This window comes from Lactuca virosa, chromosome 8 (genome assembly GCF_052849685.1).
Source record: "Lactuca virosa cultivar CGN04683 chromosome 8, Lactuca_virosa_CGN04683_v6, whole genome shotgun sequence".
Taxonomy (NCBI): domain Eukaryota; kingdom Viridiplantae; phylum Streptophyta; class Magnoliopsida; order Asterales; family Asteraceae; genus Lactuca; species Lactuca virosa.
Window position 1 is genome coordinate 71,302,059 of NC_136433.1, and position 27,295 is coordinate 71,329,353.

The 27,295-nt window shown below is 33.6% G+C and overlaps 2 protein-coding genes and 1 pseudogene across 3 annotated transcripts; 2 read left to right on the forward strand and 1 right to left on the reverse strand.

The window, feature by feature from the left end:
- LOC145130479 (shikimate kinase 3, chloroplastic-like) overlaps positions 1–17,093 on the reverse strand; it is a 44,610-nt pseudogene extending 27,517 nt beyond the window's left edge.
- Positions 17,094–18,198: 1,105 nt separating this feature from the next.
- Positions 18,199–21,647, forward strand: LOC145129905 (vacuolar-sorting protein BRO1-like). Its single transcript, XM_079064739.1, has 8 exons — positions 18,199–19,034; positions 19,214–20,167; positions 20,272–20,361; positions 20,449–20,517; positions 20,640–20,780; positions 20,858–20,906; positions 20,987–21,090; positions 21,181–21,647. Exons 1-8 carry the CDS (start codon positions 18,360–18,362, stop codon positions 21,463–21,465), a joined length of 2,367 nt encoding a protein of 788 aa, XP_078920865.1. The 5' UTR covers positions 18,199–18,359; the 3' UTR covers positions 21,466–21,647.
- A 996-nt stretch (positions 21,648–22,643) lies between these two features.
- LOC145133601 (GDSL esterase/lipase 6-like) lies at positions 22,644–25,116 on the forward strand. 2 transcript variants are annotated; one of them, XM_079068529.1, is made up of 4 exons: positions 22,644–23,095; positions 23,266–23,408; positions 24,166–24,625; positions 24,735–25,116. In XM_079068529.1, the coding sequence occupies exons 1-4, from the start codon at positions 22,846–22,848 to the stop codon at positions 24,959–24,961; spliced, it is 1,080 nt and encodes a 359-aa protein (XP_078924655.1). In that variant the 5' UTR covers positions 22,644–22,845; the 3' UTR covers positions 24,962–25,116. The 2 variants fall into 2 exon arrangements, with proteins under 2 accessions (XP_078924655.1, XP_078924654.1); XM_079068528.1 differs by having other exon boundaries at positions 22,656–23,095; positions 23,266–23,411; positions 24,735–25,112.
- Positions 25,117–27,295: the final 2,179 nt, after the last annotated feature.

The following is a 27,295-nucleotide window of genomic DNA, read 5'->3' on the forward strand; positions in this document are numbered from 1 at the left end:
GTACTCACCGAGCTTTTTGAGAAGATGGAGCTACTTTGAGTCATATCTTCTTCTTTTGTATAATTATTTTGGTTTCAATATACAATGATTGAACACATGTAAATACTTATACTTTCTAAATACAATGGTTGTTTGTACTTTGATTACTATGATGCATGTGTTGTGATACTATAAATGAAGTCCTCCATCCCCGGATGTTTCCGCCGTCTGGTTTGGGGGTGTGACATTATACCCTTCTCTGCCATCTCCTTCGTTATCCCTGTTTCTGCCCATGACCTTATATCTTCATGAATCCAACGGAAGAAATCAGGGCAAATGTGTGTGGATTCTGATACTTTTTTGAAAATTTGATCTACTATTTGAAATCGTTTTTGGGTAATAATCATTAGAGCAAGTTTGAGTGAGATTTCCGAGAGTGCAGTTAAGTGGGAATTCGATTTTGTTGCTTAGTTTTTCTCGAAGTGGAGAAAGCCAAGAAGGTGAATTATGCATTGTAATATCAAAAATGTGAGTGGATATGAACAAATTGATGAACAAGCAAACAACAAAGAAAAGGATTCGAACAGAGGATGTAGAAGTAGCCATTAATGGCTACCAAATAGGCTCGAAGAAATGTCTATGAATTCCTCTGGTCCCGGATCCGAAAATCGAACTCACTTGCTGCATATTTTCGATAACTTGCTTCAAAATATGTGTTGAAACCTCCTGAGGAAAAAAGAGTTCCTTCGTCGTTTAGACTACTAGGTGTGGACCACATGTTATTACATGTTACCAAACAAAAAGTGTCAACCTCATCATCTTAGTCACAATTTGGTGTTATAACACCCAAGGTGGAAATGGGCAACACCTACTATTTTATGTTTTTTTTTAATGTTTTTAATTTCTATTATTCTAATTTTTTTTATTTTTTTATTTACTTCATATATTTCTAATTTGTTTTATTTTTTTATTTACTTCATATATTTCTAATTTGTTTTATTTTTTATTTATGTCATATATTTATAAAAAACATACAAATTAATAAAACATAATTTCATTAAAATAGTAAATTAAAAATACAATACAAACTTAAAAAAACATAACAAAGCAAAAAAAAAAAAAACCATAGTCCTAAAAACACACGATAATTTAACAAAAAACACCGATAAACTATTCGTCGTCCAAGTATTTGCTCTCAATCTTTTCCTTCATCCTCCGTATCACTTCAGCCTGTCTCGGTGGCATATTTTCTTCGTTTGTCGTAAGAATTGCCAAATCCTTCGATATGCGATCTTGCTCGGCTTCATGATGAAGAAACTCCAAATGCTGACGTTGCAATTCATATCTTTTATTTGAGATTTTCGTGTGGGCGTCGAATTTTTGTTTCATTCCGCGTGCTCTCGAAGCCGACTTTCATTCTCCTGCGAATGTCGTTGAACGCGCTTCTCTTTGTCACGCCCCATCAGTCGTCGTGGCGGAGAGATTTCCTTGATTTCGTCAAACTTGTCCGGGAGCTCATCGGTGTCCGCATTGAGGTCGATGTTCGTGCGTCCGTCGGAAACATCAACCGAACCCGAATCACGAGACCTCTTTGATTGTTATTGCGATGATGTTGGCATTTTTATCCATTTTGGATCTTTCCTTACGATTACCCAAATTTTTCCGTGCTCAAATACGTGACCCATTTGCACATGATATTCCTCCCTCACAGCTCTAAACACATCGAACTCATTCGCACCACTTTGTCGTTGCGAAGAAAGTTTGTTGTAGATGGAATTGAATTTATGCACTTCCGGCTAATTTGAGTCCATTTGCCACTAAGCATATCATGATTGCGATATGTGTCATTCTTATTCAAAATTGTGCAGAATTTGACAATCATGGCTTCCCAAAAAGCAACTCTCTTCATATCGTTCCCCAAAGTTGGTTGTTTTGAAGTCCCGCACCAAACCACCGCCAACGTATGCTCTTCCTCCGGCGTCCACCATGTTGGAGGTGCTTCCGTTTGCTCCGCCCCGACCACGACCTCTTTCCCTTTCTTTTTTTATCTCCCTTTTTATCCCGATGCTTTCTGACTCCCCCCGGCTTGAGTCTCGATAACCGTTTCTTGCGTGGGTGGGGGTTGTGTGATTGTTTGTCGCATGGGACCGAATGTGTTAAAAAGGTTTTGTTGAATGTTTGCATTTTGTTGCATAAAAGGCGAGGTAGAGAATTGTAGTGGGGTGAGGTGGGATTGGAAAATTTGCTGGAATATGGAAGTTGTGGTGAGTTTTGCGAGTTGAGAAGGTTCATGTAGCCCTCGTATCCCGCAAAACCTATTGGAGTGGATGTGTTTGTGTTTGGAGGTGGAGTATTCTGGTTTTGATCCATAGTTGGTTTTTGTGTTTGTGTTTTGAATGATAAAAGAAATCGAGATGGATATAGAGAAATAGAAGTGTAGGCAAAAAGAATAAGGTATATATGTATTTATATAGTTTAAAAAAAAATAATTAGTATTTTTTTTTTTAATTTACCGTCAATATTATCGTTTTTAAACAAGTGAAAAAATGCAACGGTCGAAAAATTACACGTTACCATGGCAACGCGTGATCACATAACGGCTGATAACGGGATGGGGGGGGGGGTGTACGCGCGTTATGGCGGCGTTAAGGAGCTGTCAAATCAGCTTAACGCCCTATGGCGTTGCCCATACTCATCGGTCTTATGAAATACGATTTTGCCTTTTAAATGGATTTTGAGAAATGAAGGAATGTTGACTTTCAAATAGAAAAATGCTTAAGTCACATCAAACTGGCTAATACAGGTAAAATGGACTAAAAAGACTTACTAGAGTTTACTCCTTTATAAAGCATCAAAAAAGTTTTGAGACTGAATGGACAAAGTCGAAATACTTTGTTGGGCCAATGTGTCATTTTCGAAAACTTTTATCATAATATGTAACAAAAGTATATATATATATATATATATATATATATATATATATATATATATATATATATATATATATATATATATATATATATATATATATATATATATATATTATGGTTATGTATAAATTATATGTTAAATGAATAAATAAGTGTGCGTGGTCTATCTATGAATTTTTTTAAAGGTTTTGATGTAAAAGTTTATATATATATATATATATATATATATATATATATATATATATATAATGTAGCACTTTCAAGTATGATAACTTAGAAAGCCATAGACCTTAAAATTACGTCCGCCATCAAGATGTTCTATATTTGTTCTTTTTAAGTGTTTATAAGATAACTTAGAAATCCAATTTTTTTTCAATTTTTTTTTTCACCCAAATATAGATCTATGCTTGATTTTATGATTTGTATTTTTTTTTAGATTTTTTTTCAATTTTTTTAAGTGTCCTCACGAGTCCTCACCCGATCCTGTTTCTCTCTCTCTCTCTCTCTCTCTCTCTCTCTCTATATATATATATATATATATATATATATATATATATATATATATATATATATATATATATATATTAGTGGCATATACCCGCGCGATGCAGCGGTACCAATTAGTTTTATTCATCAAATTGTTTGAAACGACGATTAGTTTTTCTTTTTGCACACTGTTTCGGGTTCAAAATAAAAATACGTTTATTTAGGTTACAAATAGTTCCACTTTGATGAATAGTTTTCTTTCGACAGTAGTTTTATTTGACATATATTGCGAACAACTTTTTTTTTTTTTTTTTTTTTTGTGTTGGCATTGAATAACCATTTTACCCTTATGTGTAAAGCTAATTAAAAATTCCTCTTTATTCGATAATTGTTAAATATCAAAATTCTCAATAACATAATTTCAAATAACCTTTTGTTTTTAGCTAGTCTATTTAATTGGTTATCGATTTTTGTTCGGCTCGATTACATCGTGTATTTACTTTTAAAATAGTAATAGAAATCTAACCGAATAAAGTTTAGCGTAATTTATTTTTAGTTTGTTTGGTTTGGTTTAAAGTTAAAAATATAGGTTAATATTTTTTGGGTTTGATAAATTTTTTTGTTATGTAATTTAATAAATTTATTTTATCTTGATAAAATCTGTCTATTTTGATGGAAATTATGTCACAAATTAAATCATTACAGTTCATTTTTATAAAGAAACAACATTTAATAAAGTTATACCACTTAAATTATAAATACGAATGCTAAAACCTATAACATAATTTGGGCATTTAAAAAACTATATTTTGTTCTTTTTGATTGTTGGTGATTTCAAAAAAATGTCTATTGCTTGAAGATTGTTGTGCATCTTCAACGTTAATGGTCTAACTCTTTCAACACATCTTTTTGGATTGTTAGCCGATTAATTTCATGGTTTGATTATGTTATAATTTTTAAAAACTTCAAATTCTAATTCAAATGGAGTTTGGTTGAAAGTCATACCTAAATAGACGCAATGTCATTTATTTTTATTTACGTCGTATTTATTCCTATGAAAATCTTAAACCCAACATTTATAACCAAATAAATTACAAAAAGCTTATATTGTTTGGTCGTTAGAATTTACTTGTTTTAGTTGGAGTTTGTGGTTAAGTATAATTTAACATTTATTATAGAAATAACTTTTCTAGCTATGTATTTTCAAATGTGTAGTTTAAATAACTATTTTGTCTAAAAATGTGAATTGGGTAAATGACAACTTTAAATTTAATGGCAGCAACATGATCTCAGCAATCAACAATACCAGCAATACTGGAACAAAAACAATGTACTAAGATAAATTTCAAGAAGCGATGTGTTATGCACCCATGCCTTTAACTAAAATAACGATAAAATTTTGGTGCTCCTCTACTAATTTGCGTCTATTTATACCCTAAACCATTTCTTGGTGGTCTTCATTGTTGTAAAAATTTCCCCTTCAAGTTTTCCTTGCATCTAACCATAAATATCACTATATATAATTGTTTTTTTTTTCATTCAAAGCAGAAAGAACGATTTAACTGAAAGTCATATTTTTCACAAAAAAAAACTATATTTTTCTTCCCTTCGTGTGACATCATTTTCTCAAAGAAAGTAAAACACACATACAAACAAAGGATCTGTCACCTATCTTTCTCTTAAGTCAATTATATTAAACAAAGATCGCCAAGACACTTACTTGGACTATTTCGACCTTGAATGAAAAAGATCCATTGCTTTCTTAGCTTCATATGTAATTTGGCGTTAAACAAACGACCTGTGTTCTGATATGCATGGTGGGTTTCATTCCTATTGACGAACAACATAACCAATCTATTTCAAGAGAGATGCACTTCCGTGGTCAAATCCCTAATTTCACATTTCAATTGACATGGATTTTGTTACAAATTGAGCACCAAGATTGTTGGTATAATTCACAAACAAAAAATACCTTGTTTTTTAGATTTAGCCACTCAATGGCATAACACTCACACGACATACACTGGAAAAAGAAACTTAAATACCTCAGAAAGGTTAGTAACTGACCAAGTAGTGTAACATGGCAAGCTGAACAAGTTTAATAAACACACATACACACACTACAAAAAAAGACTTATAGAAGCTGTAGCGGAGTAAGTTGACCAAGCTGCAGAACCGATTTTAAAACACAAGCCTACATTTACATAACTTTCCTTCTGATTCAGAATCCCTGATAAGAAAAAAAAATGAAAATACAATATTTTTAGAAAATGATGAGAAAATTCATGAATTCCATTAATACCCTTCTTGTACCAATAAACAAATACATGGATTTAATTAGTTAAAATTTACATTATTGAAAAGGAAACAATCCCTAAATATTTTTTAGACACCGAACTCAAAATAAGCTCCATAAAATGGATTAGCAAAATTCTCAAAAATTAAACTACAAACATTTGAAACATTTACCATAACAAACAAAAAGATACATTGTTATAATTAGGAAGTTGGGCCATACTGGTGTGGGCCTTGTTGGTCAATTGAACTTCTGACTTTGGGCATGGATAGACTATGGTCTTTGTTAGGATTAGCTCCATGATAGTTTTTGGGCCTAATTAGGAAGTTGGACCATATTGGGCCTTGGGATGCCATTTAGGATATTGAGCTTTTTGAGCATTTAAGATGGGCCTTTGTTTTGGGCCAAGTAATAAAAAGGGTAAAATGGTCTTTTACCTTACTAGTAAGAAAATATAGTAGGGTCATGACGCCATTGGGAGTTTTGATTTCGCCCCCTAGTTTTCGTAGTCGTGTTCCGCCCCTGCTCATATATCGTGTCTCTTATATCGTTTTCCCAGATCTTCCATCCTTATTTCAACAATTTTATGATTATGTGTAACGCTCGTGTTTCGAGGCTAAGCATTTATGCGACGATGTAATAGTCAGGTTCAACAAATGTAACTCATTTTGAAGTACTAAAAAGGAATTATTTGAGTATTAGGTGAATTACATGACTTTATGTGCTTTATACTTATTTATAATGATATAATAAATTAAGAAATGAAAATAAGCGTCAAAAATAAAATGTTATATAAACCCGATATCTATGATGAAAGTTGTAGTGGTCATGACAAGGATTCCGGAGATATAAAGAACGCCGAAATCCAAGTTGTAACGAAGAAGTTATGACATGTCGAAATTTCGCAACAAAATCGGCACGACACTATGTGACGTAAAAAGTGAGTTTACGATAAAATGCTTTTTTAGCCTTAGCGATCTAAACGAAAGTCGTAGTATACGTTAAACCGAGAGCATGCATAAAAAGAACGTCCAAATTTGACTTCATATGAGGAAGTTATGAATTTTCTAAGATTTGGCATAGCAGTGCGCAGCCCGGAATTCGAATTTTAGATCGAGCGATTTTTTGATGGGTTTTGAGCATTCTAACACTCCTAAGTGTACATGCAACCCTAGAAAACCTTGGATCTATGTTTGTCTAAAATACATGCAAAATACTTTTTCCAAGGTTCATAATCCTATCTAGCATACGTGGGGAACTTTTAACATAAAAGATGGCTAGAATTACATACCTTGTAGTTGATTTGATTCCTTGAAAAACCTTGAGAGCCTAGCACCCCAAGTGTGATGCCTCAAATGTTTCACACAACACCAAGTGCTTTGGAATGACTTTGAGAGAATGTAGAACACTTCTAAATTCGGCTTGCCCTCTCTTGCAACTTCATGTAGCCGATTTTGGTGGATGTCATGTTCTTTATATAGTGTGTTACACTTAGGGTTACACCATGTAAACCCTAATGTAACATGGCTCTTCATTTCCATGACCCATGGGTTTGTAACTCCCATGGAGCATCCATGGAGCATCTTATGGACCTTAGCCCAACTTGATAATCCATGGAGCATCTAGCCCACTATACAAGTATGGATGATTTACACAATCAACCCATATATTTAATTAGTCTCTTTTTGATCACTTAATTAATTCTAGATTAATTCTTGATCAATACTAATTAAATAATATTATTAATATATTAGAACTTATAATATATTAATAAACCATAAGTGTTATTTCTCTCATTTAGTCTATCCAAATGCATGATGCCATGCAACCCAAATGGACCATGTCAGGTCGGGTCAAGTACATACCAAAAATAGTTATGGACTTAGACACCTTATCCAACATTTTTAGCCGACACAACCTAAATGAGAATTTAAGATCTCATTAATAGGAGTTCAACGATAAAAAGACAGTTGAAAACGGAGTCCGTATGTAGAAGATATGAATTTTACACGGTCATTAAACAATGTAATCTTCTCATACTGTTAAATTTATAATTGGTAGGGAATTAGCCGATGGAGTCAAAAGGAGAGTTGTAGATCTTATCAATACCTACGCGTGGATATAAAGAACGTCAAAAACAGATCTCGTATGAGAAAGTTACAAGGGTTAAAAGTCGGAAGGGTGCTGCAGCGAAGTGGGTGACGTGGCGCAATCTGAGCCATTGCTTTCTCTCCACTAGATGACGAAACGTGGCAGCAACTCGACGAGTTGGACCAGCAACTCGACGAGTTGGGGGCCAGAAACTCAATGAGTTGGGCCAAAAACTTGACGAGTTCACCTCTTTTCCAGCCTATAAATATCACTCGAGAGTTCCTTCATTTTTCATACCAAAATCCACTTCTTCTTCTCTCCACTCACTCACTAAACCTCCCAAAACACCCCCAAAAGCGTAGGAAACTTCCCTAGCACTTGAAGAAAGCCTCAGAGCGCTAGAAGGCTTCGAGAAAAAAAAGAGTTTTTCGGTTCGGAAACTCTGCCCTCGCAGAGTCCGGTTTTCAAGCAAACCTCCCGGATTCGTCGAAGCGAAGCGTTGTCCAAGTTGGAATCACCACCTTATCAAGTGAGTGCATAGTTACTTTCATCTTACACATAGATATGAAGTATTTTATATAAATTACGTGCTATGTGTGCATATTTACTTGAGATCTGTGCTAGATGAAAGATTTAAACTTCTTTGTTTTTCAGATCTAAACCGTATATGTATTTTGTTTTCAGATCTGAACCTTTTCTTCAGATCTAGACTGTATATGTATTTTGTTTTCAGATCTGAACCTTTTCTTCAGATCTAAAACTATAGAAGTATTTTATATCTACAAATATGTTGGGTAGAACATGGGTAGATAAATGATGAGGGATGAAAGATGATATAGATGAATATTGGTAGCTGCGCCACAACCTGTAGATGTTTTCGAACTACGATGTACTCTAAACATCCTAGCAGCTGCGCAAAAGGATAATATCGGCAGCTGCGCCTAATAGAGAACGTCATAATCCTAGCTGCTGCGCCTAAATGATAATATTGGCAGTTGCGCCTAATAGATAACATTGGCAGCTGCGCCATAGGCAAAGATGGACTTCGTGCCTATTCCTTAGGAGGGTCCTTAGGAATTAAAAAATGAATGATAGATGATTCTTAGGTTAGATCCTTAAGAGTAAAAAAAAAAGATAACGGGGATGGGTAATTGGGTTGATTGTTTGATGTTTAAACATAATAACTATATTATTGTGGGTTGAAAACCCTATGTACTCACCAGGTTTCCCAACCTGACCCACTCAGTTTATTTGTATCACAGGTGACGATATAAAGCTACACTACACCGAGAGATTTAAGAGATGTAGATCACTAGTGTAAATGAATGTAAGTCCTGTTTATGCTTCTGTTTATGTATTGACGTTGACATCCCAAAGTTTTAAAATGAATAAAATACATTTCTTCGGAAATGATTTGATAACATATTTATCATGTTTTTCTGGGAACAAAATTCCGCAACACTTTTCTTTAAAAATATACTCGGATTTTAAAAATGAAGCATAAACAAATCGGGCTTTTCTGACCGTGAAAATGGGGATGTCACATTACGTCTATACATTCTTGTGAGTCCTTCAATGTTTGAGATTCTCTTCCTTATTTAGTATTGAGGTGTTGTGAATTCATCAATGTTATAGGTTTGTTGATTACATCTATGCTTCGATTCTTCCTGACCATATTCAATCACAAAGATTCACAATAAAAAACAATCCATCTTATTTCAAATCGAGATTTTATGTTTTATCATCCTATATTTCTTAATTTTTTCTGGTTAATCACATGAAACTTAAGGCGTTTTTCGATTTTATCTTTTTCAATTTGTTCTAGTTGTGCATTAAGTGAAATTAAATTAGATTGATTTCAACTTTTTTTTTACTAATTTGATTAGATTGAGGTGTTTTGTTTGATACCAGGTTTATTTCTAGGGTAATTTCTATATATTTTATTTTCATAGAAATGTTTTTTGTAATGTACACCAAGTGTTGATTTAATGCCTTAGTGAACTTTTGTCTCAATGTAGCTTAAAAACATAGGTTGTTATCGAGAGTGGGTGTTATCAAGCACATGACTTTACAAGAATAACATGTTATCGAGCATATACTGTAGTTAATGTCATTGATATAAATATCATGTGTAAATGAAGTGTTGTAATGATATGGACGCCTATTTAGGAAAAGTAAGTTACTGTTAAGGAGGATATGAAAGTGCCAGATAAGAAGATTCAAGTTAATCAAGTTGATGGAATAGTAACTGATGTGGAGAGCAGTCCATAACCACAAACAAATCAACCAGAATTCAAGTGCCGCAAAAACTTGATGAGCCTTTGATAATTTTGATTGATTTAGGTTGCCTACCAAGTTACCAACACTTGAAACTAACACGTAAGAAGAAAAACATGTCGAAAGATACCACATATGGTAAAGGGAATAAAAAGATCAAAAGTGGTAAATGCTCTACGTCTTTTGAGAAGTTAATACAAGAGATATGCATGGCTTTTTTTGTTACATGGAATACAACATATGATTGAGGTAGGTGGAGCCATGTGTCATGGGATGACTCTTTCGATTAGTCTATCTTGTGTGCCACTTAGTTTATCTTCGACTAAGTCATACCACTCCGACTTTTTGAATGTACTAATGATGATAGGAAGCAAGAGATGCGGTATAGAATAATTCAAAGTATGAAATAAATTTTGTATTATAGAAATAAACTTTTTTACAAGAGAACTTTTAAAAGGTTTGCTACAAATGGCTCCACCCCCATTTATAGGGTTCCTACACCTCTTCAATGGAAGGTTCTAGATTTCCCATTATCATGATTTTTCTAGATCTATCTACTAAGATCATACATATCACAAGTATCCATAATGCTCTAAGTTCTTCTTCGATGTCCTAGAAATCTCTAGGACATTCAAGCGTCTTATGGGCTATTCTAGCATACTCTAGCAACTTCTCGTGTACTTCGGAAAATTCTAGATTCCGTTTGTGACACCCTCCCCCACCCAATTCCTTGGTGTCCTTGTCAAGTCTTGGATAAGTATGTTGCAATATTATCATGCAAAAGTGAGCGAGATGCAGTTCATACAACAATTATTTGTAGTGCTAGTGTTTCCAATGATACATCTAGAAATGAGTAACACCCTTTTGCATATATTTGCTGACAAATGCAAACAATATACTTAACAATTTAAACCAACACAATTTTCTCACAATTATATATATATATATATATATATATATATATATATATCCCACTGAAAATCCCATGATTGAAAGATATAGCCTAACGCTATATATATATATATATATATATATATATATATATATATATATATATATATATATATATGTTATTTTGTTTCCTAAATCTATTGTGTGTCCGTAAGCACAATTCTGCACCAATAGATGAATAAAATCAATGGTCATGATCTGAGGGTCTACAATATTAGAATAGGGTAACATGTACCATATAATCACTCAAATTTAATTAAAAAGGTATTTTAGACCATTAATTATATTTAAAAATTGAAACTTTCAAAATTAAAGGGATAATTCTATTTTTTTAAAAATTAATTCAATTTCAATTCTAATTTAATTTGTAATCATAACCGATTATAACTTATTTTATTCTGATAGAATGAGATTCTATTAGAATTAAATTTTGTTATAATGACATTCTGTTAGATTAACAGTTTATGAAAACTTTTAAGAATACATAAATAAGAAGAAAACATGAATAAGTACATTATGAAACAATATACAAAATCGATTCTTGAACTAATAATATATCAAATAATTATATTCTATGATTGTGATACAAAAAGAACATTCTTGAATAATAACAACAATATGAAAGAATAACAAGTGTAATTCTTAAAAAACAACAACATTCTTAAACTGTGAGTGTGATCAATCTTCGATTCATTCTTCACGTCATTCCTATAAGGTCTTCAAGCCATTCCTATCACAAATGCAACAGAAGCATCAAAATCCAACAAAAAACACTAATTTATTCTGAAAGAATAATGTTGCTAAGATTCATTTTATACATTCTGGCGGAATACATTCTACTATAAGACACTCTTGTTCTCCATATTTTCTTTCTTTTCCACATGAATGACAAATCTTCAAAGCCTAAAAAGAAAAAGAAAAACCATTAAAATCTAACAAAAACACTAATCTATTCTAAAAATAATATTATTGATAAGATTTGATTTATAAATTTGGCAGAATACATAAACCACATTCTGCTAGAATACAAACATTATAAAAGAATGGATTTATATAAATAAATTCTGACAGAATACACACAATTCCATTCACACCTCATACTCAACTTTCACATCATAATAGACTAATTTCTTCTAAATTCTGACAGAATACACATAATTCCATTCACACCTCAAGAATGATTTGTAGAGTGAAATAGAAAAATTATCCACATATGTTCACAAGAAAATCCATAAATGAGTAAATGTAGACTTATACTTCTGTTTTACCTTATTAGACACCCCTATGTAGGGTTGTAAACGAACTGAACGTTCATCGAACTGTTCGGCGGGATGTTCGTTTATGTTCGTTTATTTAATAAATAAACGAACATGAACACAAATTCTCGTTCATTTAGTTAAACTAACAAACATGAACAATGGTCACGTTCGTTCGATTATGTTCGTGAACATTCGTTTATGTTGTTCATTTACGTTCGTTTATGTTCGTTTATATTAGTTCCTTTTATGTTCATATATGCTTAATTGTGTTTGATTACATTACTATATTATATGTTCATATAGGTTCAATTATTTTTTTAATCATTGTTCATTTATGTTCGTTTAGCATGTTCACGAACATAAACGAACGAACTTGAACAATGTGATTTGTTAAACGAACGAACATGAACAAGAAAACCCGTTCGTTTATCCGTTCGTGTTCGTTTATTTGTCCGACTAACTTAAACGAGCGAACATGAACAAGCCTCCGTTCGTGTTCGTTCGGTTCGTTTACAGCCCTACCCCTATGAATGCAAAAATACAATATACTAATAGAAGTTTACATAGAAGTGTGAAGTTTAACAACAAAAATTGCAGCAATCTAAAGTAAATTTAACTTATCGATTACAAAGAATAACCAGAAGTGTTAAATTGTATGTTTAAGAATAATATACATGAAAAAAAGGAAAACTTACTCAGGTAAAGAGAAGATGTTCTTCAAATATTACAGTTCCAATGAGTAATTGTTGCAGACAATTAACAAACAACGATTATTTTTCCATAATCGAATTACAGATCAATCTTGATTTGGTCAATACAGCAAACGATTTTATCAATTTATCAGAGAACAATCATTGATCTAAGTTCAACATCATAACTCACTTTCAAATAGAAAATCGATAAATATCAATGATTTATGATGAAATCAACAATCTCATTGGAACGACAAGCCTAAACAAATCCACAAATCACAAAATGATTTTGAAGAAACGAGATTCGATTGAAGAACATAAAGTCAATTGAATAAAGAATAAATCTAGTCAACAACCGACAACATGAGAATCGTGACTCATAAGAGGCTTGAATCGATTACCCAAATAGCGATTTTGGCTTCAAAAATCGATAATAATTGAATCGATGAAGAACGCCACAAGTGATGAATTAAGATCAGACGAGCAATGATAAACTGAACTTGGTGATGGTGTTGATGCCGATGATGAACGTGTTCGACCACACACATGACTAGGTCAAATATATTTATTTTATTTCCTTAATTGCAGGATTTGAATTAAATGATTTCCTTAAGTACAAAAGGTCCAAAATACCCTTAAATGATTTATTTAATTATTTTTTATTTCTTGAATTCTCATTGGTGCATTTAGGTACACAATAGTTGCTAGAAACATTTGAACCTAACTCTCTCTCTCTCTCTCTCTCTCTCTATATATATATATATATATATATATATACACACACACACACACACCATTTGATAGGTTGAACAATAACACCTCCATCGGTGGAAATCACCAATCCATGCATTGATGACAGCTTCCCCAACATCTCAGTCTTAAGGAAAGTACCAAGGAATAAAACAAATAGTATTTCCATTAGTGCAAATACAATGGAAATGAAACAATATTTCACTATCAAAGGAAATTAATTTATAACTTAGTAACCTCATTCTATCAAAAGAAGTTTTGACAATGCAATTTGAAGATGACAGCAAGTGCGAGCCCCCCAAAAACTTCCTCTATTACTTGTCACTGATTGCATTACCATAAATAAACATGAAAGGGGATGGAAATTGAGAATGAGCTTGAACTGTGAAGTGATCATTAATGGAATCAGAAGCATTGGCACAAATAAACCTGTCGAGTGATGAACAATGAGTTTATAAATTTTCTATATGTTTTAAACAAAGAAATGTTAGCTGGAACTGACCAACAAGATATATACACCTTCCATCTAGATAATGTCCAATCTTCTGTGACTTCATCTGTGATTTGCACTGCCAATGAAAAGAAAATTTTGTGGAATTTTAAAAGGTTCATAAACTTAATTACAGTGCCTATGTAATATTAACGATTTGTTGAAGGATATTTGTTTAAACTATAGATTTGTATACATGTTATTGAATTCATTTTCAAAACAAAAAGAATACAAAAAGACGCTACAAATATTAGATACCTTTATCTTCAAATCTTCCTCAGCACTCAAATATTCAAATTGGAAAGTTGAAGCTACAAGAGTTTAAATTTCAAAAATGAATAATTACTTATAAGATGCATGCAGACCCTTCATATATAGTCTCATATTAAATTATAACCAATTAAATTTTGCCTTCAAACATTCTCAATGTAGGATCTGAATACTTGAAATGCATACTTGATCCTTGTATAGAAGAGATAAGTTGTTGGCATGCATATTTCATTATATTCTAGGCATGTCTTTACAACTTGCATATACAATAAACCATCAATATGGGATCGATTATGAGTACGTACTTCCTTTTATCTAATATTTTATCATACAATATTTTTTTTCATCTGGTGATCATTACCAGAGAGTGCGTACATAAAGACTGTTAAGGAGAACATGAAGCTTTCAATTATGGTGATCCATGTCCAACTAATACATTTAAAGGACACAAGTGATTTCGATTAATTAAACATATGAATCCTTAAAAATTAAGGGCATCCACAATGTATTAACTTCATAGAGTTCAATAGATTGCCACATCATCTTTCTACATCCCATACAACTCAATCAATTTTTTTTTAAAATGCATTGAACTCTACAAAGTTCAGTAAAACAATACAAAAGCTAATTGATAGTATATGTTTAAGAATTAAAAAACATTCCTTTTCCCGTTGAATATTTTGATGGTTATTGAACTCCAAATCTATTGAATGCCAATGTGGTATCTCACAATGGTAGAGTTTTATCCATTGAATGAAAACTAGATTTGTCACCTCATTATTTAACTCTCCCATTAAACTCATCATTTTGGATGCTCTAATAGCATGTACTTTGTACAAATATTCAAGGAATTGTTCAGTTTCATAAGTTTTCTTATCTGAACACTTACATGTTGTCAGGGTTACGCTCCTAGAAATTCCGGCCTTCATTCTTTAAGTGATCAAAACAATCAAGGTTGGCTTGAGTTTAAGCATCAAACGTCAATGGAAGGCCTTAAATATACTCCTCATGTCAACACAATAATCATATTAGTTTGCATGAGTAAAAAAATTATTTAATTGGTTCATTCTTCTTCATGCAGGGACTGTATCTAAACAGGAAAAATGTTGAGTAAATCATGAATCGGTATCATCTATGGGTTACATACTTAATCACACATTGGTAGCTGATAAAACTAATATAAATGTCATTAAATTTATTAACTACTTTAAAAAAAGATGGTGATTATGGATTTGATGTATGTGGTGCACACAAAGTGTTTAATGAAATGCGTCAATGACATTCAGTAAGTTATTAAGATGTGAATATGTGTTTTTATGCACTAAGTTGTGAATTAGTGTCTAAAATATTGAACTAAGATAAGAATTAATGTCTGAAATGTTGTATTAAACCGTGAAATCTATTTTTTTTATTCAAATGTGTTTTTGGAGGGAATGATAAATGTGAACTTGGGAATACAGGGGTCCGGAGCAGTGCCCCTGGGTATTGGGTTCCAAGGGGCAGTGCCCCAAGCGGGGTCAAGGGAAGCTCCCTTGTGGGGCTCAGTGCAGCGCCCCAAAACCAAAACGGATTTCTGTATCAAGAAAGACTCTGGACATGCCTTTTCCCACCAAAATAAGTGGTGACATCATTATGATGTAACAATTGGTTATGTCTTATACCCACTCTTCTAACCATCATATTTGGCACCAAAAATGAGTATAACCACCCTTAACCACTTTTCCATCCTTTATAAGAACTTAGAAAAGTTCCAGAATTGGGTTGGCTTCTAGATACCCGAAAATCTATTTTTTGATTTTATCCATCTTATCAAGAACACAAAAACAACAATGTATTTATGTGTTTCGTATTTGGAAGTGGCATGACTTCTAAATTGTCTCTCTTGGATTATCCCAAATCAGATTTCATGATACCCCATGCATAAGGGTCCGAATAACAGATTTTGAAAAGTGATTGCAATCACAATCCTAGAAACTATCAAAGTAATTATTGATATTTTTAAACCCAAAATATAACACTTTATGGTGGATAGACAATTGTTGATATTTTTGACGGTGTTGATGAGGATAAATGCTATTGTTGATTCCACCTCTAACCCATCGCCACCATCAACTCTTCGTAACATTTAGTGGTTGGCAACACTTGGCGATAATGATAGGCAAGTTATCCATATTTCTTTTTATTTATATTACATGAGTTGTTAAACTCAAGGTTTTAAGGCGCGACACGACGTTGAGACACGACTTCGTTGCCAATATCGTGATATGACACGAGCTCTTTTCAAAATGTTTTTTTTTTCATTTTAAATCGCGTCTTGAAAAAAGTAGTAACTTGTCATGGGTGCACTTGGTTCACTGGAATGGAATGAAATTCGAGGGAAAATGAATCCAATTCCATCTCATTCCAGTATTTGGTTCAACTTTGCATGATGGAATTGGAATCTTAAATGAAAAAACGTTCCATTGAATAGGGAAAACACTTTCGTTCAAGAAGACAATGGAATTAATTCCATACTATGAAGGAAAATGACATTTTACCTTATTACACTTGTTTTATTTCACAACATAACCTCTACCACCATCACCCACCACCATCACCCACCACCATTACCACCGCCACCATCACTTACCCACCACCACCTTCATCACCGTCACCATCACCGCCACTGCCACCACCACCTATCACCCACCACCACAACCACACCTACCAATACTATTTATTATTGCCACCACCATTTACCACTGTCACCACGACCACCTACCGTTACTGCCATCACCAGTGGCGAGTCTAGAATAGAAAACCACATGGTTCACTAACTTTTCTATAAAAAAAATTCTATACAAATTCAAAGATTTTATTGGTAAGGTAGGTCCTAAATTTTTTCTAAGGTAGGTCACAAAATTTTTAGATAAGTTAGAAAAATTAGGTAGGTCATTGGAACCATCTTCCTTCATATAGCCTCGCCACTGGCCATCACCACCTACTACCACTGCCACCAACACCTACCATCTTCACCTACCATCGCCACCACCACTGCAACCGTCACTACCACCTACTGCCCCAGAGTCACCGTCGCCGTCACCGCCACCACCACCGCCACCGCCACCACCACCTACCACCGCCACCATCGTTACTACCATCGTCACCACCAACCACTTACCGTCACTTCCACCACTACCACCACCACCACATACTACCGCCACCACCTATCGCCACAGACACCACCAACACCACCACACCAACCACCAGCAGCACCTACCACCGCCACCGCCACCACCACTACCATCACCACCCACAATCACCACCACTACCACCCACCATCACCACCTACCACCTCCGTCTCCACCGACATGAATGATCAATTAATAAAATGAAAATTTACTATTTTTATAGTTATATAATATATCTTTCCATGTAAGATTGAAAACAAAGTAAAATTAAGCACAACAAACAAAAAGGGTAATTTTGTCATTTTATATGGATTACAATTTCATTTTCTACCAATCAAAAAGAATCTCTCCAGTTCAATTTTCTGCCAACCAAACATTATATCAAAAACAATATATGAAATTTGATTCAACTTCCGAAAATATTCTTTTTATTCAATTTTAATTTATTTTAAAACATTATGCCAAATAAACAACATCGATAAGCGACTCATTTAGAATCTTAATTAAACTTGTAATGGGCTTTTTATTTTTTTATTTTTTTTTAGTATCGGCCCGTCTCAATTCTCATCCATCTGACATGGAAGTTGGAATGATCGAAGATCATCGTTTATTCTCTGATCGCAGAAAGCAAGATCAATCACGACGCTGGTTGGAGCGCAATAATCTGTATGAAATTCATTGACTTGCTAGTCACCATCATCGACTGATTCATTGAGCTATGGCTGCTCCATCGTCGTCGGCGACGAACATCATGCTCGCAATCTACGAGAAGAAAACCGTCGCGGTCGATCTCTACCGCCCTCTCCGCAACTACATAGTCTTCAATTACTCCGAACGCGAGGCTCAGAATTTAGAAGACGACCTCGAAACCCTAAAGGAGATGCGGAACAACATTGAACGCTTCTCTGCCGCTGATTCCCTCTCTACCCGTCGCGACCTCCTCCAGAACTACATCAAAGCCCTAACCACTGTTGAATCGAGGTTTCCAATCTCTCCTGACAAGGATCATGTGAACTCTGTGACCTTCACGTGGTATGATGCGTTTAAGAACAGGAACAAGGCGTCGCAACAGAATATTCACTTGGAGAAGGCCGCGATTTTGTTTAATTTGGGCGCGGTGCACAGTCAGATCGGATTGGCTTGTGATCGTTCGACGGTGGAAGGGAGACGACAAGCGTCGCACTCGTTTATAGCAGCCGCGGGTGCGTTTGCTTACTTGAGGGATAATGCGGCAACAAAGGCGTCAATTGGTAATTCAACTACTGTGGATGTTTCAATGGAGTGTGCGGGGATGTTGGAGAGGTTGATGCTTGCTCAAGCGCAGGAATGTGTATTTGAGAACACAATTGCTAAAGGAAGCACTCCTGGGGTTTGTGCCAAGATTTCAAGACAGGTAAGTGTTGGTTTTCTTGCTGTTAATAGCTTGTATAAGTCCCATATAAGCGTCTTAATCCTTCTGCATTGCTTGTTGTTGCATCAAAAGTTATTCTAAGCAGTTTTTGATCAACAAACTCAAAGAAAAGAGTACTTGCATTTGGTTACAGTCTTATAGAACAGTTTACATAAATATAGGCGGGTCTCTACTATGAGGAAGCAGTAGCTGCACTAAATGTCACACCACTCAATCAACACTTCGACAAGACATGGATCTCTCACATTCAGCTAAAGGCAACTCTGTTCTATGCAGAAGCTTGTTACAGGTATAGCCTAGAGCTTCATGAAAAAGAAGAAATCGGTGAAGAAATAGCACGAATCAACAGTGGCATCACTGCATTATCCGAAGCCAAGAAGTCATATCCAAGGGGTACTTCACAACAAATCCTCGATTCAATCAACAAGCTAGAAACCAAACTCAACATCAATTTAGATAGGGCAATGAAAGAGAACGACAGAGTCTATCTTTTAAGAGTACCTCCAGTTAACTCTCTCCCCCCTCTTCCTGCATTCTCATTGGTCAAATCAATGAACATGAACGACGTATTGGATGCAAGTAAAGTAAAGATGTTTGCTACTCTTGTACCTGACAATAGTGCAAAGGCTCTTTCTAGATACACTGAAATGGTGGATGATGTCATCAGAACTCAAGCTGAGAAACTCCAACAAGGGAGTGAGCTTGCTAGAGTCCACCTCAAAGAGATGAGTTTACCTGATTCGATTCTTGCATTAGAAGGACATTCTGTGTTGCCACCAGCTTTATGGGAAGATGTGGAAGCGGTGCAAGTTAGCGGAGGTCCAACTGGCTTACAAGGTGAGCTTCAACAGCTTCATGATCTAAGAAGAGTAAACCATGAATTGGTTGTTCAAACTGAGGAGTTACTTGAGAAAGAAGCAACAGAAGATGGACAATTTAGAAACCAAATTGGGACACGATGGACTAGACCTCAGTCAAATACTTTGACTAAGAATTTACAAGATCGATTAAATGGATTTGCTGCAAATCTGAAGCAAGCTGCAGATAGTGATGGAAAAATTGATCGATCTGTAAGGCAACACATGGCACTCATGGCTATTCTAGATACTCGTCCAGTATGCTTTCTTGAACTTTGACTAAATTGTTGACTTTTTATATGCTTTAAATCAGGCAATTGTGGTTGTAAATCATCATTGTTTTTCATTTTGTTTTTTTCCAGATAGAATCTGCCCTTCCAAGTTTGGGAAGACCAATAATGTCTTTGGATGCCAATGAAGATGCTGTAGTAGGGGCCCTGAAGCAGAGCTTGGTAACATAAAAAGGAATCATTTATATTTATGGCATAAAATTGTTAATTGTTTTTTTTATTTAAAATATATTGTGGTGATTTTTGTAGAGGCAATTAGAGGCATTGGGTGCACAAAGGGCAGGTCTAGAGGACATGCTTAAAGATATGAAGACAAAGGTATTTATTTTTCTTGATGAGATAAATGGTTTTATCTTTATACATTTTTTTTTAAAGATTGTTTGATGTGGATATTATTTTAATAATGGTTTTATTTGCATTTGTGTGTCTATTGGGTTTAGGATGATATACTCCCAAAGTTGATGACATCTACTGGTTCATACGAGGATCTTTTTAGAAAAGAGATAACAAAATATGATAATATATGTGAAGAAATATCAAAAAATCTACAGGCTCAAGAGCAGTTATTGCTTCATATTCAGGTGTTCTTTCTTATTTCATTTTCAACAAAAAAAAAAAAAAAAAAAACGAATTCTAATTACTTGTCTTCCATATATAGGCACAAAACAACCAGTTTGCAAGCACCTTTAACATTGAGGACTACACGGGTAGGTCCCACATCCACTTAATAAAATATTTAATATTTATCATTTTTTTTTGTTTATTTTATATTACATTTGGTGTGCAGCTTCTTTTGAGAAGTGTTATAAGCAGATTGAAGGTGCTATAGCCAAGTATAGAGAAATCAAAGAGAATATCAATGAAGGACTGAAGTTTTATGTTACTCTTCAGGTTATAACAAAAACCTTTTAATAATAATTAATATTAATATATCTAATCATTAAAATTTATATTTTTATATTATAATTATTGTACATGCAGGAAGCAATCAGCAACATAAAACAACAAGCAAGTGACTTTGCTATGACGCGAAGCATGCAGTGTCGTGAAATGGTGGAAGACGTCCAAAGACAAATATCCGGTCTCAGTGTTCAACCACCTTACTACCACCAACCACCACCACAACCAGGAGGCGGCGGCGGCGGTGGTGGTGGTGGTGGTGTTGGTGGGGGGTATCTTTACCCCCCTCAACCGACCCAACAACCGGGTCCAAGTGGACCCCAGTATGGCCCCTCAGGTTGGCAGGGGCCACACAGTACTGCATAGGGTCAACAACCTTACCCTCCTCCTTATCAGGGTGGGGGAGGTTACTATAAACAATGATTTGTGTATACGATTCAGATTCTTTCATTTTTGGTTTTGGTTTTGGTGTGTATAAATAAAAATGTAAATGTATGGACTTGGACTTTATTTGATTTGTATGGTAATTGAGGTAGGTGTTCATGATTTGTGAACTTGTCGGTTACATTACATGTGATAGACATGGTGTTTTGGTAGTTGATGGAATTTCTTACCTAAATTTGTCTCTAACTTGCTTTATTCTCAAAATATTTCGGTAAAATATAATCCTAGTAAACTGTAATTTTAGTTAATACAAACTTTTTAAATCGTTTTATGGAAATATAATTGTATTAATATTATAAATGAATAAACTAAAATGTATTTTTTATATTTATAACATTTGGCAACATACCTAATGAGTGGATAAACTCAAGTTGAGATATTGGGCATGCTTTGGAAATTGATAGATTATAGCTAGAAATTATAGTTTTTATTTGTATATAAACGTTTGACAAAAATAGTTTGAAGCTTTTAAAAGATTTAGAATTACATAAAATAATTTATCTAAAGTCATTGATCTTACAAAAAAGGTAATTAGGTCAATTTGTAAAATTATAAAAAAGATTTTTGTTAAACGTTATTTGAAGTAGTTATTAGATTTGAATTTTTTGTTTTTGCTAATAACTAAACGATTTTTTTTTTAATTTTATTATTATTATTATTATTTTTAAGTTAAAAACTAGAAGCTTTCAAAACTGCATATCAAACACGACCATTAGCTATAAATTATGCATCACTAAGAACCAATATTATATTATCTCAACAATATAATTTTTTAACATTTTAAAACCATACGGGTCTTGTCATTGCCATTATCATTGCCAATGCCAATCATGCTTTTTTTTGTATTATATGATAGATTCAAAGTCGAATACCATTGGAATAAGACATTTCCTTTATATAACAGAATTGTTGATTGATTCCTAATGATTTCATTTGAAATTATGAAATTGCACACTTTCAAATCCAAACAAATAACCAAATGAAACATGTGATTTCGTTCACCAAATAAAATTAAGAAACAATATCTCTATTTTAGTTTCAATCAATCAAATTTATGTATTATAGAACGACTACACCATACATATGTTTCAATCAATATTTCTTTACAAGTGTCGGGATAATAATGGCAAACTAATGGTGCACTTTCCTTGTGTTTTCAGTTTCATTTCCTATGTCATTCTTTGGCCATTTTTTGTTCCTTTTCTTCAACATATTCCCTCTGTTTCTTCTTCAAGTCTATTTAGCTTCAAATTCACATCATTTCCACAAACATAAAATAAAATAAATAAATGTTACCAATTTATGATTAAGATGATGGGAAGATCACCACAATTGATCATAATATTCCTTAGTGTATTTCTTGTGATTTCAGCATCAGCCAACGAATTTGTTAAATCGGTGTTCGTGTTTGGTGACTCCCTTTTTGATCCAGGTAACAACCCTTTTGTCAAGAACTGCACTGCTCAAGCAAATTTTCCACCATACGGTTCAAATTTCTTTGGCCAACCCACTGGACGCTTCACCAATGGTCGAACTGTCGCAGATTTTATTGGTAAATCTGTCACCTTTTTACACGGTTAAAACACCGGACTTATATTCATTTATTGTTTTTCATACAAACAATAAAAAGATAAAGATAAAATGAAAATTTAGTTTTTGATATTTCTCATATATGTATAAATTTATTTATTGCGACTAAAACTACAATATTTTTTTATGCAGCACAATTTTTGGGGATTGAGCTCCAAAAACCATTCCAAGAGGTATATCAAGAGTTCACAAACGGCAGTCGGAAAGATTTTCCGGCCAATGGAATCAACTTCGCCAGCGGTGGAAGTGGAGTTTTGCCGTATACAAACAAGAATGTAGTAAGATCACCAAATTTATTACTTGTGCTTTCAATACGCAATTATATATATTTATTTATATTACAATTTCAAATATTGAATAAAATCGGTATGGAGGTTATGTATTGATCTACAACTTTTGGTTATTTAAGTGTTATTCGAAAAAAAAAATTGGAATTGTTTTTCTTTCAATTTTTTATTTGGTAAAAGAAGTTTGATAATTATCAAGAAAAAGCTTTTAATTATGTAAGATAATGATTTTAATTGGTGTTATTTCTATAAATGCATATATAAACAATTAACGTGGGCAATATAACCCTAAACGGACCTATTAAGTATTAACCTTTTTTTGTTGATGATTTTCAAATTGTATGACGACATAGAAATTAGAAGAAAGTTAAAAAATGATTTATTTGTAATTACTTATTTATTTAATCACCGAAACCTTACTTCGATTTTATATTATATTATTAAACTTTAAATGTTAATTTAAAAATTATGTTTTATATGATAAATATATACCGAATTTATGTTTTGGCAACGGAATCCCATGAAGAACTGAATCATTCGTAAAAGAGGATTATAAAATGGACCACAATTAAGATTAGCAATTCCAAATAATGACCTCTAAAGAATAAATATACAACTTTAACAACAGAAACTTATAATTAGAGGAGTTTAATTGTCATTCATAATAGTCAAAGGCATCAAATTGTATATTACTTGAACACTTCTTTTCTTCTCTCATTTGATTTTAACCATGTCTTATGGACAGGGGGTAACACCAATCCAAGTACAACTACAGCAACTCCAAACCCTAATTGATGAAAACCGCTTACACAAAACCCTAATTTCAAACTCTCTATTCTTCCTCGAATCAGGTTCTAATGACATTTTTAATTATTTCATGTCACCTCACACAATAAGTTCAAAAGCATATGTAGACAACATGTTGAAAGAAGTTTCCCACTTCCTTGACAAAATATATGAGGTTGGAGCTCGTAGGATCGCCATTTTCTCAGTAGGCCCCATGGGGTGTATTCCTGCTAAAGTTCTTCTACCAGATGCACATATTGACCAATGTTTAGATAAGATAAACAACGTTGTGAAAGACTATAATAAGGGATTGGAAGATATGGTAAACGATATACCTAGAAAGTATCGTGATGCAATTAGTGTTTATGGACTAGTGTATAACATTACACAAGATATACGTGCTAACCCTGGATCTTATGGTATACTTTTTCTATAACATGTTATCTTTGATTATATATGTTCATTTTAGAATGAAAGTTGTGATCTTACTTATGTAATACTTATGCATTTTCTTGTGAATTTGAATAGGTTTTGTCAATGTATATAAGGCGTGTTGTGGGGGCGGGCCTCTAAACGGAATATTGCAATGTGGGACCGACGGTTATGATAAGTGTTCAAATCCTTATGACTTCTTTTTTTGGGATTATTTTCATCCTTCAGAACATACTTATAAGCTCATGTCCGAGTCCCTTTGGAATGGAGGTAATAATCAAATCAGACCAATGAATCTGAAGAGTTTGGCCAATATCAACTAGTCATTAACTTAGATAAAGATTTATTTATATAAATGGATTAATTAAAGTCTTTGCATATATAATGTATTGTTGTAATTGGCATTTAAGAGTTGATAGTTACTGAATAAGTTTATGTTTGAGATGGTGGATTGTGTTTTTAATTTACTATTTTACTAATGGGAATGCAAATACATCTTTTGTTATATTTACTAGAATTAGCCCAAGAAAGTTTATTGTTAAAAAGTAATTAAACGATTTGTTTATCAGATGTGGTTTCTAGTTTGAATCGTGTCATGTAACTTGTTATTAGACGTGGCTAGTCGGTGGACATTGTGTCCGGTTAAACAACACATTATCGCATGCGACTTTGCATCATGAATTGTGCCTTGGTTGTAAATCGGGTTATATGAAGGGCTAGTATATGTTTATGCTACATCAACCATAGTTATCTAATCATGTCATACATTAATCTTTAGCAGACCATATGAATCATGTTGCAGTAGGGACTAGTGGTTATAGAAGATTTGGAGTTGATAAAGTTGTTAATTACACAAATTTAAGTATAGAAAATATGTGTTTTGTGTCTGACGTAGATAACATTGATAAGAGAAATGAATTCATTGAAGGAGGAATATGATCAATATCATAAACGGGCAATTCTTGTTATAAATTGGTTAATTAACATCAAAAGGGAACTTTTCTAATTCAAGGATCGTGTATACATATTTTCCTAAATCTATAATTTCGATCTTATAAGTTTGGGTCATAAAATCAGATTTGGGATAATCCAAAAAACAAATATCTCAATTTTATGCAAAATCGAATATACAACCACAAAATGCTTGCTTTGTTCTATGTTTTCACTAGATAGAATTTGCAGAAGATTATAAGGAAAGTTCAATCGATGTCGGGAAACTATCCTACACGTCTCGAAGGAGACACCCCTTGACTCTGCTTGCTTTTTCGACCAGTAAGAGCAGTGCAAATGACTTTTCCCCTTGGAATCCCACCAAAAGCGTTGCCCCAAACCCTGTGTTCTCAAGATCAAATTAACTTATGTGAGCCTAGACTCTGCACCTTTCAATCTTGCATCATATCTAAAAATGAACTGATTATACTAAAAGACTTGATGACAATAAAATCACCAACAGTCCATCACACTTTTGAGTAGAGAAACAATTTGATAAGGAGTAGGTGAGTGAGTTTAGATATTATGAAATATTCATATTGTTCACTCATTAATTGTACATGAAATAAACTAACCCTTTAGTTTTAATTTTCTGGGTAGGTACACGTTTTATTTTATATTGTGCTAAAGTGAGGAACCATTTAACATCTTTTCTTGTGACTATCACATAACTCTAGTTATGAATGGTTTAAAATGGTAAATTTCAGATTTAGTACTAACTGAGTTTTAAAGAATAAATATGAATCATTTCGGCTAGATGCAAATAATATGTTTTTGTATGTTGATCTTTCTAAGGATGTGTAAGAACCCGAAATTTAGAAAGGATTTGACTTTGAGAGAGTTTTTGACCAAAAGGGTAATTTTGTCATTTAGATAAATTTCAAGAATTGTGAAGATGTAGCTCCATGAGATTAGCCGAAATAAGTCTAAGTCACATTTATGAGATGAGATAAGTGGGTTCAAGAGAAGAAAGACAAGAGATTGTGTACTTAGGCATAAAGGGTAAAATAGGAATTTTATGTCTTTAGTGGCAAGTTCGCGATTTATGGTTTAAGTGATGGGTTTTCTATGCAACTGTACACTAAAATAAGGCAACGAAAGCAATCAAAAATCATCCTAAGTGTACATGCACCCTAGGATCTAAGCTTTACTATTATAGCAACGTACTTTTAAAACTAACATTACAAGCTAAATGAGAAAGATTGGTACAATAACCTTTTTGACAAACTCTGATTTGTCTCTTGTAGCTTATATTGTAGATTAATAAATCTTAGTTATCATCGTACAACGAATGAGAAGGCAAACGGGCAACAAGTTGCGCCGCTAATCCTTCTTGTATGGTAAAGCCAATTCTTTTGAAGACTACATCCATAGATCTAGGGGATATAACATTGCTATGCATTATCCGTTGTACTTTATTAAGAAGCTCCACCGCATCCAGCGCAAGGAAACGAAACTTATCAAATGCAAATGGTATGAACACATGTTGTTTTTACATGCACGATTTCTCATGTTTGGTGACCTTGCATGTAGCAGATTTTAATGCAGCCTGTCCCACCGTGAAACCCCAACCCTCAAGACTACGAGAGGGGATACCTCTGTAAGGTCCACACATGCGTGTTTTTGTAACACCTTGTTTCGAATCGTTTCCTATTTCGGGGTGGTGG